The sequence below is a fragment of the Diadema antillarum genome, unplaced genomic scaffold (genome assembly GCF_040938485.1).
Source record: "Diadema antillarum isolate AM-2024a unplaced genomic scaffold, OU_Dant_1.0 seq00000994_RagTag, whole genome shotgun sequence".
Classification (NCBI taxonomy): domain Eukaryota; kingdom Metazoa; phylum Echinodermata; class Echinoidea; order Diadematoida; family Diadematidae; genus Diadema; species Diadema antillarum.
This window is the reverse complement of record NW_027271832.1, coordinates 818,114-833,202: the sequence shown is the minus strand read 5'-3', so window position 1 is coordinate 833,202 and position 15,089 is coordinate 818,114. Positions and strand designations below refer to the sequence as shown.

Below are 15,089 nucleotides of genomic sequence, written 5' to 3'. Positions count from 1 at the left end.
ATTTGTTGTCATATCCTAAAAATAGGAATTAAGTGAGCTGACTCAAATCCATACGATCCTGCTCTCACAGTAAACAATTGATTTTGTATAAACACCCTTCATATATTCAGGGCTCGTCGGAACATTTTATACACTTCCTGTAACTATTGGCACCAACTATCATGCCTGACCTACAAGGTAAGACGTTTTTAAATAATCGGCAGTAGGTGATTGTTGTGTCTAGCCTACTGTGCAGCTGTGTAGCTAGTCTATACAGTCAACACTTCTTTTTGGTCCCACCTATCTGGTGTTGTGTTGGGGTTTAATCTCCTTAGAGATTCTTAATGATGAGTGCATCTTCTGAGCTCATAAGTAAAACTCACGCTATTGTCAAGGCTGAAAGAAGCGAAGTTATATACTCTCAGTCTCATCATGCCATTGGCAAGAGTTCCATGTCCCCCCCCCCCCCCCCCCCCGTGAGGCTGCTAAAATTGAAAAGAACTTAATAAGTGATATTATTTACTTGTATGTCTAGGCTATGAATAATCTATAATGTATGATAAAGTATTATCAAGTTAATGATCTCGATGGGGTAATTAAAATAACACGAACCCCAGCACAACCCCAAGTCTTTAGGTTATTGGGGGTGGGGGGGGGGGGGGGAGGGGTATACTTGGGTGACCCGCACCTCGTCATCGTTAATGTTTGCGCATATTTGAATCACATTTCGCCACTGAAATTCTTTGAAATTCATCTCACATACAGGAAAAATGCTGAAATTTCCAATGGAATCACAAGCTCACTGATCGATATAGAAAATTTGCAGCTATCGTCGTCAAACGCGAACGATGCGAAAAAGTTGCGCACTAGGGAAGGGGCCCGCAACTCGTCACCTGCGCTCCCATAGACAAAGCACGTAAAAGACGTGTGCGGGTGACCGTGATGCTCCCATAGACATACACGTAAAAGATGCGTGCGGGGACAGTGGTGATACTTTACACGTAGTGTCCTATTCCGATTAAAATTTCAGATTTTCGCGAAAAACTGTTCGATTTTCACCAAAATTTGCTTGGTTGTGGTAGCTCTGCCAAGTTTCAAGCGTACTGAACACAGTCCTAGACATAAATTTTTGTTTAGTGCGCTTAAAACAATTTTAAGCGGGGTGACGGTATTCGGGCCCCTGACGAGTTGCGGGCACCTCACTATACATATAGAACTCTTGTGCTATTGTACTTTTGCACCTGTTTGTCAAATGATCTCTAAACATGCACAAACTCACCCTTGTTATTCAGTAACCTAAAATACTATACTTTCATCTGAGTCTCCAAAGTCGAATAGAAGTTAAGTTTTAACACTTTTAGTAATTTACGAAGTGTCAGAAAATCATTGGAAAATCTTGGTTGCTTGAAATGCTGCTCTGTACACAAGCACAGTATGAATGCGTTCAGTGCATGCACTAAGGGTTGATCATTAATTTGGTATGAGTGTAGCCACACAGCAGCTTTTTCTATGGTGACCTTGACAAGCTAAAATTTGTGTTTCTCTTTTCCCCGACCAAGTCTTGCATTAGCGGTTGTAGCTTCAAAGCAGTTGAGTGTGTGAGCGAGTGTGTGTTGCCACTTACAATTATGTATCTTTCTCTTTCTTTTCTATATTTTCTTTTTTCATTTTCAGGTAGAATCTATACCTGAATTTCCCTTCCCTTCCTATCAATCATTTCTTTGTGGATTTCCTTTTATCTAACTTTCTCAATTTCCTATTTGACTGTACTTTGTGCCTAATAGTTGTTTGTTTCCTTCTTGGGTTTTTCCCTCCAACTACAAGGGTCTTTCCTTTCTATCCCCTCCAATATATTTTTTTTTCTTATGTGTCATTCTAATGAATCATTTTTTTAATTTACATTTCAACCTTTATAATTCTTTCTTTCCTTCCTATTCATCTTTGCGTTCATCCAGTTTTAATTCATCTCTCATTCTATTATTCAGTGCTTTTCTGTTTTTCAATCTATATTTTCTCTTTGATTTTCTCCTCTTTTAAAACATATCCATCTCCCCTTGCTTTCCTTTATAATGCAAGTTCTCTTTCTTTCCTTCCAATATCTTTTAGTGTACTCTCTTTTGTAAACCTTTTGTTCCATTTTTTTCAAAAAAAAAAAAACCTTCAACAAAGTCCTAATGCTTACTTTAAAGTTTAGGTGTGCTTTTTTGACTTGTAGATGAAAAGAGGCCAAGCAGGGGAAAAAATTTTCAATGTGTGTGTGTGGAAGGAGAACATTATTTTTTTTTTGCATTTTTAAACCTACAGTGCACTCCCGTTATAACAAAATGCTCGGGACCGGTAGTTTTCTTTCGTTATAACGAAATTTCATTATAACCGAACAAATACAATATATAACAAAAACAAGGAAACCATGCATATATCATATTCTGTTTGTTGAATACTCATCTTACACTGTGCAGATATGTGAAACGGGATGGTACACTGTACCTTTTAAATTTCGTTTGGATATTACATTAAAGAGAGCATAAAATTGACGGAAACTATGCGTGACACACGGAGCGAACACACTGTGATGTAAAGCGTTCGCCCATGCTTGTTCCACTACGAATTTTCGAAAACGATCCGCATTTCGTTATAATGGAGCACATTTCTTTTGTTTTTCTTTGTCCGTGGGGCTCGGAAGAGACTTCGTTGTAACGAAAATTTCGCTATAACCGTGTTCGTTATAAGCGAATATTGTACCATAGACATTAATGGCAATAATTTTGGGACCAGAAGGTTTACTTCGTTATAACGAAATTTCGTTATAACCGTGTTCATTGTAACGGGAGTGCACTGTATTTGTTGATGTTGAAATTGTTCTTTTGTATTTCATATATGTTACCTGTGGATGCCAAATCAATCCTGTTCAGATGTCCTCTTTCAACTGAAGGTAAACAAATAGTTCTTTATTCTTTTGTTACAATTCTCTATTTGTAAATGATTCCGGAACTTATGGCTGTTAGCATAACTTTTCAATCATTTGATTGTCAAAGCTGAAGTAAGTCAATGGTGATTTGTAGAATTCCATGCAAGGAATTTAAAATAGCTTAAATCTCGTACTCAAATCTACACCCTACAAGAGATACAAAAGGTATCATTGTTATTAGTTGTTAGAAAGTGTAGAAATCTCTCTTCATAGTTTGCATGCTATATCTATGTATATACTTTATTTATGTGGAATATAGTCTCCACAAGTAATCTTTAACTGTGTGATTATCACCTTTGATGCCCCCCTTGTTTTGTAACAACAGTTTTCTTCAAAACAACTAGAGAGGTTTGCAAAGAAAGCAGAAAAAGAACAGAAGGTTCAGCAAGGAAAAGTGAAAAAGGTAAGAAAAAAAGTCTAATCTCTAACTGGATATGCAATACTGCATGTCCATTGCATTTCAAAGTATAACACTGTATTGTCACCACCCTTGGTCAGTGATTTCTAACATAATTATGCATATATAAGAAAATAATAAGAATTTACAAACTGCATGGAAAATGTTCTGAGTTGAACATGTAGAAGGCTTTAAGATGAAACAAAATGAACAAAAGCAAATCAGAAAATGGTGCATTCGGTTGATAATGCGACCTTGCCAATATTGCATATATTGAAATAGCATGGTGTTATATTTCAAGCATCTCTCTAAGTATCTTTCTGTTTTGTTTTGTTTTGTTTTTCATTTAGACCTTCCATTTCAATTTTCCTATTTTGGTGTTTTAGATGATTGTGCTATTGCCAAGAACTTGGATCAGTACAACTTAAAAAGTTATGGAGTGTTAATGATAGCAGGTCTGAAGTAAAATTCTTCATTTTCCATATGATTATGTTCATGTATCAATGCCCTTCCAGATGTATATCCATCAGGTCATAGATTGTTCCTCTTTGAAACATCTCTGACATGTCTGTATTGGCAAGTGTGTAAGAGTTGAAAGTATGATTTTTCTTCATATGTACTCAATCTATTCTTCTTCCCCTCCCCCCCCCCCCCCCCCCCCCACAAAGGCTCTGGAGCAAGGGAATCCAGAGGGGGGCCAGAATATATGCTGAGAACTCCATCCGCAAGAAGAGTGAGTACCCTCAACTTCCTTAGGATGGCATCCCGAGTCGATGCTGTCTCATCAAGGATACAGTCTGCTATGGCCATGAAACAGGTGAGAGATGATGATTAAAATTCATCTTTGAGTTATTGCTGCAAAACTGGGCATTAACACCATAAATCCCATGAAGTTGCTTGTAGCATGAGCAGACCTACTGCATGATATGAGAGATGCTGGTGCATGTGTGTAGAATGTATTGAGTAATGATGATTATGTTGGATGCCCTGATTTCATGGAATATCAACACATGTCGTTTTTGTGCTGCATACTGCTCTCCTCTTTGAGTCATACAATGTTTTCAGGTGTCCCAATTTGATTTCATTCAATGTGGTTAAAACTGTCTAATTATCTTCATTTTCACTGTAAGGTTATATTTCTTTGAATATCATCTTTCAATTAGGTTACAAAGAATATGGGTCAGGTCGTAAAAGGACTGGACAAAGCCATGCAGTCTATGGACCTGCAGAAGGTAGGAATCTGTCTCTACATTATTTTGTTGTTTCAATGTTTTTATGGGGAAATCCAGTCACATGGTAGTACTGTGTTTATAACTGTCAACAATTTTATCTGTTCTTAGCAGCTATTGTGAATGAGTTGATAGAACACTGGACCATCAATGACAAGGTCCCTGATTCAAGTCCCATGGCTGCAGCTGTTGTGCCCCTAGGCAGGGCACTTTATCCTTATTGCCTTGTTTTTTGGAGGGGCCTTATCAGTCCCAGGGTTTCATGGTCACAAACATTTATTTCTCTCAACAGGCACATCAACAAATCAAGTCAATCATATGAAATTAAATTGTTACTGTTGAGACTAGGGATTGTTTTCATTGATGTAATATACATCATACTTTTGATTTCCCTAGCGTGTGCTTTCCAGTAAGGACCTCTTATTCAGTATAAAGGGCCTTGCACAAAGGTGTGTTCAGTCAGTGCAAGAAAACTGGGATATGGATCACCAGAAAGAGATCAACTTATTCAATTTACATATTGTCACTGGAGTAAGAACCTTTCTCTAAAAAATCATGAATCTTTAGAAGGAGGAAAAATAATTTCATTTTTGCAACATCCCCACAAAATAACACCATGTCGGCATAAAATATTGTATAAACATAGTTTTAGATTTCATTGATAATATTGTAGTACAGTATTTTAAAACTTATATCAGTATTTTTGTTGTTCAGAACTCTTACCGTCTTCCGTAAGAAATCTGTTTGTAAGATACCACTGAATACATATAATGAGATATGATCTGTATCATCATATTCTTTGTCATTTTTTTTTCTCCTCACTTTATCTCTTCTCTGGTCTGGGATCATTTTATGTTTCTAGATATCGGCCATCATGGAGAAATTTGAAGGGCAGTTTCAGGACTTGGATGTACATACTCAGGCAAGTACCAGTACTGGCACAACAGCCTTTCTCCGGACAAGCTATATTCATTTGCCCTGTTTGCTATGTAGGACAGGGAAGGATAAACAGATAAATAATACCTGGAGGATTAATTTTCCATTCCCTAGAAAACTTATAAAGAGCCAATGTTGATGTCCTGTGATTCTTCTCCCTTTGTTTCCCTGAATGTCCAGGCTAGCATACTTACGTTCAAAGTCTCCTGCAGGCAAAAAGTTCTCTCTACCTGTGCATACACTTCCTGTTACAAGAATTACCTCACAAGTGATTTAAAAAAAAAAATCACCTTAACATCATGTAAGATGATTCAACAGCAGTCAGTTATTTGCAGATTTCTCAGTAAAAGCTGATCAATTTGTTTCCCCAAATTTAGCTGATTTGTGGCACCTGTTATTTAAGTTTGCTTCAAGCAACTTTCTTTTAAAGATCCATTTTCAGGTATGAAAAGTCCAACTGCTAGATGATGTCCAAAATTGTTCTCATTTACAGGTGTTGGAGGGCTCCATGGGTGCTGCCACGACCCTGACCACGCCCGAGGACCAGGTGGAGAGTCTCATCCACCAGGTGGCAGAGGAGAATGGCCTGGAGTTGATCAGCGACATGACCGCTGCCCCAGCCCCGGGGTCAGCCACTCTGGCCTCGGGCTCGAGAACACTGGAGCAGGAGGACCACCTCACTCGCAGGTTGCAGGCCCTCAGGGAATGATTGCCCACCCCGCCCTGGTGTGCCCCCCCCCCCCCATTATGTGAGGTATTTTCATGTTATAGTGCATTATTTTGTAAATATGAATCCAGATGCTAACATTTGAGAAAAAAAAGTCAAAAACAAAGTGAGCTAAGTACTGTGGTAGTGTTTTCAGTTTACTTTCATTTCAGCCAAAGACATGAAAGATGAGTGTAGGTGGGATCTTTTCAGCATCTCAGTCCAGTTGCTTGTGTCATACATCAAAAAAATGGGCTGCTTCTTCAGATCAGTGCATATGTGTTGATATTCTGTATCCGTGACAGTCCTGTAATGATCTTAGTTTGGCATTTTCTTGGCGATTTCTAACATCACAGTGCCCAGCAAACACTGATTTCATATAGAAGGACATACGAGGAACAGAGTATAAATGACCCTATGCCACAGATAAAGGTTTGATGATTGTACTTACAGAAGATTACCAAGCCCTTTCCCTACCATAATACAAGGTTACACCATGTGGGTGATAGACATCATCAGTGAATTAGCTAATGTTTACGATACTCTAGGGTTTTATCCTTTCCCTAAGTAATCTTTGATTTCAACAGGAAGTATGACTCTATTCAGAATGAGTAGGCAAGTTTCCATTGTACGTGATGTTTGATGTGGAAATGGGTCTTTTCACAATAAAACCAGAATTTTTTGTGTGCACTTAAATTTCACGAATTTAGCGAGAGCCAAGATTCACAAAATTGAAATGCACACAAAAGTTCTTGTCTGCAGTACAAGCATCGAGTATTGGTGGTATTTCACAGAAATTTCATGTGGCGAAAAAGGCCATTGGCTCCAATTTCGCGAAAATTTCATGCCGTGAATATTACTTGTTTTACAGTACCTTGCAAACTCTTCATGATTGGTCATAATTCTGTCCTGTATGAAGACAGTGTACATTATGCGCTTTATGCAGTTGGAGGACATTTGAACATAATGTTTGTTGTAATCCTGCTCCACTACTGTGATAGAAACATTACGACTGCATATCTAATGTTTGAATCCTGTGATTGCGTTGTTTATTCACTGTAACTGTCTTCGATTTCGATTTCGATTTCGATTTATTTTCATATTTCTCGATGAAAAAATACATCAAATATAACAAAATTAAATGAAGTACATAATATCAAGCTGGAGACATACATAAAATATTGAAAATATATAAAACATATAGTGGTCGATCTATGACGTTTTGAATCTGTGAATGGATGCTAAAGAAATATGAAGGAACCTTGATAATGATTCTTTCGCATGTATTGAAGCATGTAGTGGCTAGTGATGTAAGTTTCTTGGCGAGTATGTAATGATTATGTTTCTGAGATTTCTCAAGCAGAAATGTGAAAAGGTGAGGTAAATTATCTTACAATTGAATGTTACATGTATGTAACCTCGAGATAAGTGATCACAATACCAATTAACGTGTCTTTTGATCAGCATAGCTTTGATACACTGCATTTTAACAGATCTTTTAAAAAGTTTGCTTAGCATGTAGAAGAGCAACAACATATTTATCTGTAACATACATATTATGGTAACTGTCTTCAGGTGTTGGCCTATTTCTGGGCCATTTGGCCACGGGGATAATGTCAGTTTCAATAGGCAGGCTGTGTATTTTGCACATACTGTATATTGTGAGACAGTGTGCCTCTAGTTGGTAAGACTGAGTATTTATGGATTCTAGTCCTGACTCACTTCTTTTCATCCGTCATAAAACTGCTAAACTCTCCAAACTTTGTTAGCCTTACAGTTCTCTTAAAATTTGGAGTAAAGATGTTAATTGATGTCACTAGATTATATACTGAAAATGTGGACACTTTCGACTTTACAAGAACTATTCCAGTTCACTTGATGATAATTTTGTGGAAAAGAGTATTTCTATCCGTCTTCATGTATCACCAAAATATTTTCGTGTTTTTATCTTTACTCTAGTCAAGTAAAATGCAAAATTGGCACACACACACACACACACACACTCAAAAAACAGAAACACTGAAATATTCAACATTTGCAATATCAGGTGGGACTGACTTCGAAGGTTATTTCCTGGTACACCGGAAACTCGATATAAAGAGATCTGCTATAACAAAATACCTACTATAACTAACTAGTTTCTCTGTTCACATTGAATTTGTTTCCTTTGTTTTGTATCATTTATTGACTACTGATATAACAAAATATCTGATCTGATACACATGTGTATAAAGAACAAATTGTCTTGGTCCCAAGGATCGTGTTATACTCAATTCCACTGAACAGTGGAACCAGAAGTCAGATTTCTAACAGAACCCTCTAATACCAAGTTTATTAAAATTGCAGGTCACATGTTTTTATATTTCTTTGTTTTGTACCCTAATAAAGTGAGGTAATTGCCATGATTTTTAGGTCCACGGTACAACAAGGCTCCCCTTTACTTCCATCTCCTACAGTCTCTTCGCTGTATTAAAAAAAAAAAAAGAAAAAAAGTTGATTACCTTCTCTTGTAAATGTAACTTTTAAGATCCACCATCGCCTTATGTATCTTATTCCCTGTAACACGAGAAGAGTTACATGAATCTGCTTTTTGATTTCAGGTAAATCATAAATGTTGACTGCTGTAAACTTGTTCTTCAACAAGATATATTCTTTGTTACATATCTAGAAGTCTGTGGTCTACCAAAGAGTAATTCCAGCAGCCTACATGTATATGGTTTTGCCATGTGTCTTAGGGTACTTTGTAGTTTGATAATTGCTATTGTTACAGAATCATATACTGTTGTTGTTTTTTAAACAGTATATAATGTGTATAACCATTGAAGTTTGAAATTATGTAACTTACTGAGTGCATTTATTTGTAGTATTTCATTTCTAGTGCATCGCTTGTCAACTTGTTCTGCATGTGCCTTTGTCATTATTTCTTCTCATGCCACTCTGCGTAGTGTGAACAGAAAACGAAAAAAAAAAATGGCTGTAAAAGAAGAAACTTTGGCAGAAATTGTGAGAGTTTACCCTAGAAGGTGTCGTCCTGTTCCTTTTCCACACACTGCTCTCAAGTGAAGTTTGTCATTAATCTCATTCACACTGATACAGTACAGCGCTACCCAAAAGTGTGACTACAAGCTGTCATCTGAAATATCTCCAGTCATACTAGGAAACATATGATATATAATTACTGTATATGAATACTGGAAATAAGCAGATACTTAGGAAGAGGAGATACATATTCGTGATGCTGAATGCTGTGAGCATTGTTGAAGATGTATTTGTGCGATGGGGGACATGAATAATGTACCTGTAAATGTATTTATCAATGTCCTGTAGAGGGCAGCAGATAACTACACTGTATCTTGTCTATGTATGGCCTACATGAGCTTTGATCTCGGCTCATCGAAATTCAACACTTCTCCAGAGATAGTTATGATACAGTGGCACACCATCAAGAGTCAAGGTCAACAAGAACACTTTCATTTATCCTATAAACTCTCTCAGACCCTGAGAACTTGTTTGTTTTGTTTTGATTGTTAATTTCTTGACTAGACAGAGCATATCTTTAGCATTTGTTATGTGTTGATGTTGTTGTTTTTTTTCACTAGTAATTGTTCCTATTTTTATCTTAGCAAAAAATATTTTTTCAGCCTGGCAAAGAATTGTATTTTAGCAGAAATCATACCCAATGTATGTGTATTGTGTAACATGATAAGTTTTTATAGGTTCCCCCCTCCCCCCCCCCCCCCCCCTAGATTAACAAAGTGCCAAAAACCAAAATCTTTATTTCAGAATTCCAATATGTATCTTATTTTTTGTTCATATGAGTTAGGATTAAGGTAATTACACTTTTGGAAATACATTGTAAAAGAAGAGAAAAAAAAAACCAACACATTTTGCAGGTGGCATTCCTTCCTGGTTACTTTTAATTGATTTTGTTTGATTGTAAAATATGCTGTTTGTGGCTTGTGAAGATATACAAATAATGAAGATGCACTTGTACATGACTGTATAACGCCAGCTGCATTTACGAGCAAGTTAATCATAGAAAAGTAATACAGTACTCTTCAGTTCTCCGCAAGATTTTGTTGTTGTTGTTTTTGTTTGTTTGTTTGTTTGTTTGTTTTCAAATTAGATCACAAATTTCCCGGATGTTTCAAGCGTAGTCAGTGTGATGTTAGATTTACAGAATATCAGCAGTGACAATAATGTACACTGTGCATCATTCTTTGCAAGTTTCCTTGTCGAAAGTGGCCATATCATTGTGTGTGTGTATGACATATGTGATATATTTGTATGCTCGCGCTCGTACCAGATATTTCAGATCAACGCAAACAGTAAGCCCTTCCTTTCCCAATGTTTAGAACCAGCTCTTTAATCTTGTACTTCAAAACTACTATGTATATTCTGTCAGGAGTCATGTTTTTGGTGTCTACGCTGATTAGTAATAACATCAATGAATTAAGTTTATTTGTTTGTTGTTGTTTTTTCTAGGAAATCAAACGAAATAGCACTATCCAGTAAGTACGGGAGATGGAATGGGGATGGTTCAATTAGGTGTCCATTGTCTTTGTCGCACTTCTATAACGTTGTAAAGCATCTTCAATACTCACGTCTTAAAATTTGATGGTCCTGTAGCCGTACATCTCAAGTTTATTGAGTAATCGGCCATTTGTGTATATTATCTGACTGTAAAATATTATATGTCATTTTCTAAACAACGTGATTATGCTAAATAAACATTACTGACGATTTAAACGTTGAGCTGTGGTGAAAGTTTTCTTCGATTCGTGATTGTAGTGGTGTACCAGGTTGTATGCTGATGCTGTAGTTACATAGCTTTGGGTCACCATAATTATGTGGTAGTCCTGGCTTGAAGAGATGGTATATATATTGTATACTCTCTTGTTCGATTTCAAGGGATTCATTGGTAGTACAGTGTATAATCTTCGTTGATTCCTCGAAAGGAGAGAGCTGACGACACATTGCTAAACTGTGTCCAAAATGTCGGGCGCCAAGTTAGTTCTTCCCGGTTCTTTTACCGTTTCCGTGTCAGTGAGTAAAATGTGCCCCCAAAATTCACACACATACCTTGGACATGAAATGATCTAGCATGCAGAGGGTTAACGAGATCTGTACATGAAAGTCGTGCATGTATTCACAACCCAGTTTCAAGAAATTTGCACGCGGTACCACGCAAACCACCTTCAATCTACCATTAATACCGTGCAAGCAACAAACTGCGAACATCTCCGATTCTGTGTTCGTGCGCTAAGCGTTTGCGAATGACATCGAACAGGAAAACAAAAATCATGAAGTTGCATCATCATCCAGGAGGCAATTACAGTTGTTAATAATTGACTATCGTGATTTATTCTTTCATTGTTGCAAACATATACCAACTAAATCATATCGATATTTGTAACTTTACGTGTTCCAAGAATCTTATTATAGACGTTGCCATAAACTGCTGACTGGCCCAGTGGGTCTGCATACCTTGTCAGCCGTGACGGATTCTACCGTGACGGATTATGTTTTTTTATTAAAAAAACATATTTTTGTTAACTAATAAGGAATTGTGATTTCATATTAGTGAGTGATACATTAAGTGATAAATTATTCAAGGAACACCAGGATGTAGCTATTTGGACATTCGTAGTTCTACCGCCTATTGCATGGCAGCTTTACCGCGTTAAACCTGATCCGCGCTTTGACCCTCGCCACTTTGCTTGTTGACCGATTTCTTCGGCTTTCCGGCTGGCGGTGAGACGCGCCGAAACCAGGACTCCTGCTGAATCTCTTCCATGTTGATGCGTCGTTTAGCGGGTGACAGGATGCGACAGATCAGATCTTTACAATCGCTGTGGACTGCCTTGTTGCTAGGGAAACCAGGCGGCCGCTGTACCTGATTCAGCAGGACCTTGTGGTTGGTGTCGTCGTACGGCAGACGTCCGAACATCATGGTATAGAGAATAACTCCCATGCTCCAGATGTCGCCCAGCATTGGACAGTATGGGATGCCACGCAGGATCTCTGGAGGCGCGTAGGCGTAGCTTCCGCAGTACGTCTCGCTCAAGATGGTCCTACCAGGCTCGGGCGGTTTCATCTTACTGCGCGCGAAACCAAAGTCGGTGATTTTCAGAACGTTGTTTTTGTTAAGGAGCACGTTCTCGCACTTGAGGTCGCGGTGAACTACTCCGAGGTTGTGGCAGTAGTCCATTCCGTCGACCAGCTGGTGGAACCACGTTCCCGCCTGTGTCTCAGGAACGGCACCGTTGTTCTTGATGAAATCAAGCAGATCTCCATTGTCCGCTATCTCCATGATGAGGTACACGCGACTTGTCGTTTCGATGGACTGCAGAAAGCAAATTAGGTTTGGATGCTTCAAAAGTTTCACTACTTGAATCTCGCGCGGTAGGAACTTGATGAGGTAGTCCTCGGGGGCTTTTCGTTTGGAGACAACTTTGATGGCCACTTTGCATTTATGTTTGTTGGAGAAGGCAGATTTGACAGATGCATAAGACCCGTGCCCTATGTTTTCGAGCACGGAGAACCCGTGTGTTTCCAGAACAGACTGTCCTTTGTCCTTTGTACTAGCTGTGGACTGTTTGGGGTCACTCTTTCCCGTCTTCGTATCACTTGCCATTGCAATAGTTTCCCCCTAGCAAACAGTCGTAATCACAGCACCACACTCCATTGTTATCCCATCTTTTGAGAGTAATGTCCACGTGTCACTCTCCGCTTTTCATCTCTCTCGTCTCAAGTTTGTTGGAAATTTGAATGTAGCATGACGATCTCACGTCAAGTACGATGGATACCTTTACCGCAATGCCGGGCAGGTGAGGAAGCGTTTCCAAGGTACACTTGCAGGGAGCGCGCATTAATGACAACGCACCCTTGTGACGTGTCACGCGTCAACACAGAGCTAAAGCTAAAGGAGATGCGCGTGAAGCATGCGCATGCGTAAAGCCCTGTCTATTAACCCGGGCTTTTTGGCTGTTCTGTGGCGCGGCCGGGGGAGGGTTGATTCAACTCTTCTTCTTCTTCTTCTGATTAAGTCTGCCTCCTTCAATAGACTGAAGATTCTTGCAGACTGGTGCTATTTACATTATAATACAATTTATTTACAGATATTTACAAGCACATAGAAAATTTGACGAAAATACTAGCCACTGTGATCAACCGTTAGACGGTTTCGAAATGATCCCACAGATGGCGCTGAAACAATTTCTGACGACAGGGAATTCCAGTTCCTTACAGTTCTTGGGAAGAACGAATGGCGATGCGATTCAGTTCTCGAATATGGTACCTGATAGGAGTGTGGTTGCGAGGCTCTCGTTAACTGAGTAGCCTGTTTGATGATATAGTCCTGTGCTGAAAGAGGAGTGAGATTATTGTGTATTTTGTACATCATAATTAGCCTGTCATTTTCTCTGCGCTGTTCCAGAGTGGTCCAATTAAGTTCTTGTAGCATTTTGGTGACACTCGAGGTGTTATGGTAGCGATTTAAAGTGAATCGCGCAGCTCTTCTCTGGACCATTTCCACTTGGTGGATTAGGTTCTTGGTAGATGGGTCCCAAACTGTGGAAGCATACTCAACAATTGGTCGAACCAACGTTTTGTAAGCGGTGGCTTTAACATCAGAAGATTTTATGCGAAGATTGCGTTTTAGAAATGCAAGCACGTTATTGGCTTTATTGACAGTATTGTTGATGTGTTGGGTCCACTTCAAATCAGAAGTGATGGTTACACCCAAGTACTTCACGGATTCAACAGATTCAAGAGGGGCGTTATTTAGATGATACACGTGTTGCACCTTACTTCTTTTCCTGGATATTGTCAAAACCTTACACTTATCTGTGTTCAAATCCATCATCCATTTTTTCGCCCAGTCACAAATTTTGTTTAGGTCCTCTTGAAGATTTTGCGTATGATGTTGATTGTCGATGGTCATGTAAGAAATTGCATCATCGGCAAAAAGGCGAACCTTTGACGCGAGACCATCAGGCAAGTCATTGATGTAAAGTAGAAAGAGGCAAGGCCCAAGAACCGACCCCTGAGGCACTCCAGATCCTACCGCTACTGGAGAAGATTTAATACCATCCAAAACAACCCTCTGACTTCTTCCATTGAGAAAACTTTGAATCCATTTCAGATTTTTCCCCCTGATACCGTAGTAGTCCAGTTTACGTAAAAGCCGCTCATGTCCAACCTTGTCAAAAGCTTTTGAAAAATCCATGACTATAACATCCGTTTGACGTCCTGCATCCAAGTTCCTATGTAAATCGCTTGTGAAACCAAGTAATTGTTGTTCACATGACATGTTCTTACGGAAGCCATATTGCAGGGGAAAAATGATGTTATTTTCGTCCCCGTGCTTCATAATTTTGCTGGCTAAAACGTGCTCCATTAGTTTACAGCAAATACATGTCAGCGAAATGGGGCGGTAGTTTACAGGAGTAGATCGATTGCCTTTCTTGTAGACTGGTACAACATTTGCTTCACGCCAATCATTTGGTATTTCACTTAATTCATATGACAACCGGAATATATTGCAAAGAATTGGAGCCAGAATTTTTGCCAGCTGCTTCAAGACTCGTGGAGTTATACCATCCGGTCCAGGGGCCTTACATGTCTTCAAACCACAAAGCAACTTCTCTATACCCTTTGATGTAAACAAAATATCCTCCATTTTTTCAAAGTCTGAGGTTTCCGGTAGTAAGTCATTCAGTATGGGAGTTTCCTTGGTGAAAACACTTTTGAACTGTTGGTTCAATGCTTCAGCTTTTGCAATTGGATCAGTGATCGTAATACCATCACTTTTCAGTTCTCTTATTCCTCTATTATCAGTTCTGTTGTGTTTGATGAAGCCCCAAAATCTCT

General features: G+C 38.8%; 2 protein-coding genes across 2 annotated transcripts; one reads left to right on the top strand and one right to left on the bottom strand.

Annotated features, from left to right (window-relative positions):
• The first annotated feature begins 38 nt into the window (after nucleotides 1–38).
• On the top strand, nucleotides 39–6,805 carry LOC139742303 (charged multivesicular body protein 1a-like). The gene is given in 9 exon segments (XM_071652882.1): nucleotides 39–177; nucleotides 2,892–2,911; nucleotides 3,273–3,350; nucleotides 4,013–4,036; nucleotides 4,038–4,082; nucleotides 4,084–4,161; nucleotides 4,508–4,576; nucleotides 5,436–5,495; nucleotides 6,003–6,805. Coding segments are annotated over 9 exon segments (606 nt in total). The 5' UTR covers nucleotides 39–161; the 3' UTR covers nucleotides 6,219–6,805.
• A 5,093-nt stretch (nucleotides 6,806–11,898) lies between these two features.
• On the bottom strand, nucleotides 11,899–12,852 carry LOC139742293 (testis-specific serine/threonine-protein kinase 4-like). The gene has a single exon (XM_071652872.1). The coding sequence runs from the start codon at nucleotides 12,850–12,852 to the stop codon at nucleotides 11,899–11,901; it is 954 nt and encodes a 317-aa protein (XP_071508973.1).
• Between the last annotated feature and the right edge of the window lie 2,237 nt (nucleotides 12,853–15,089).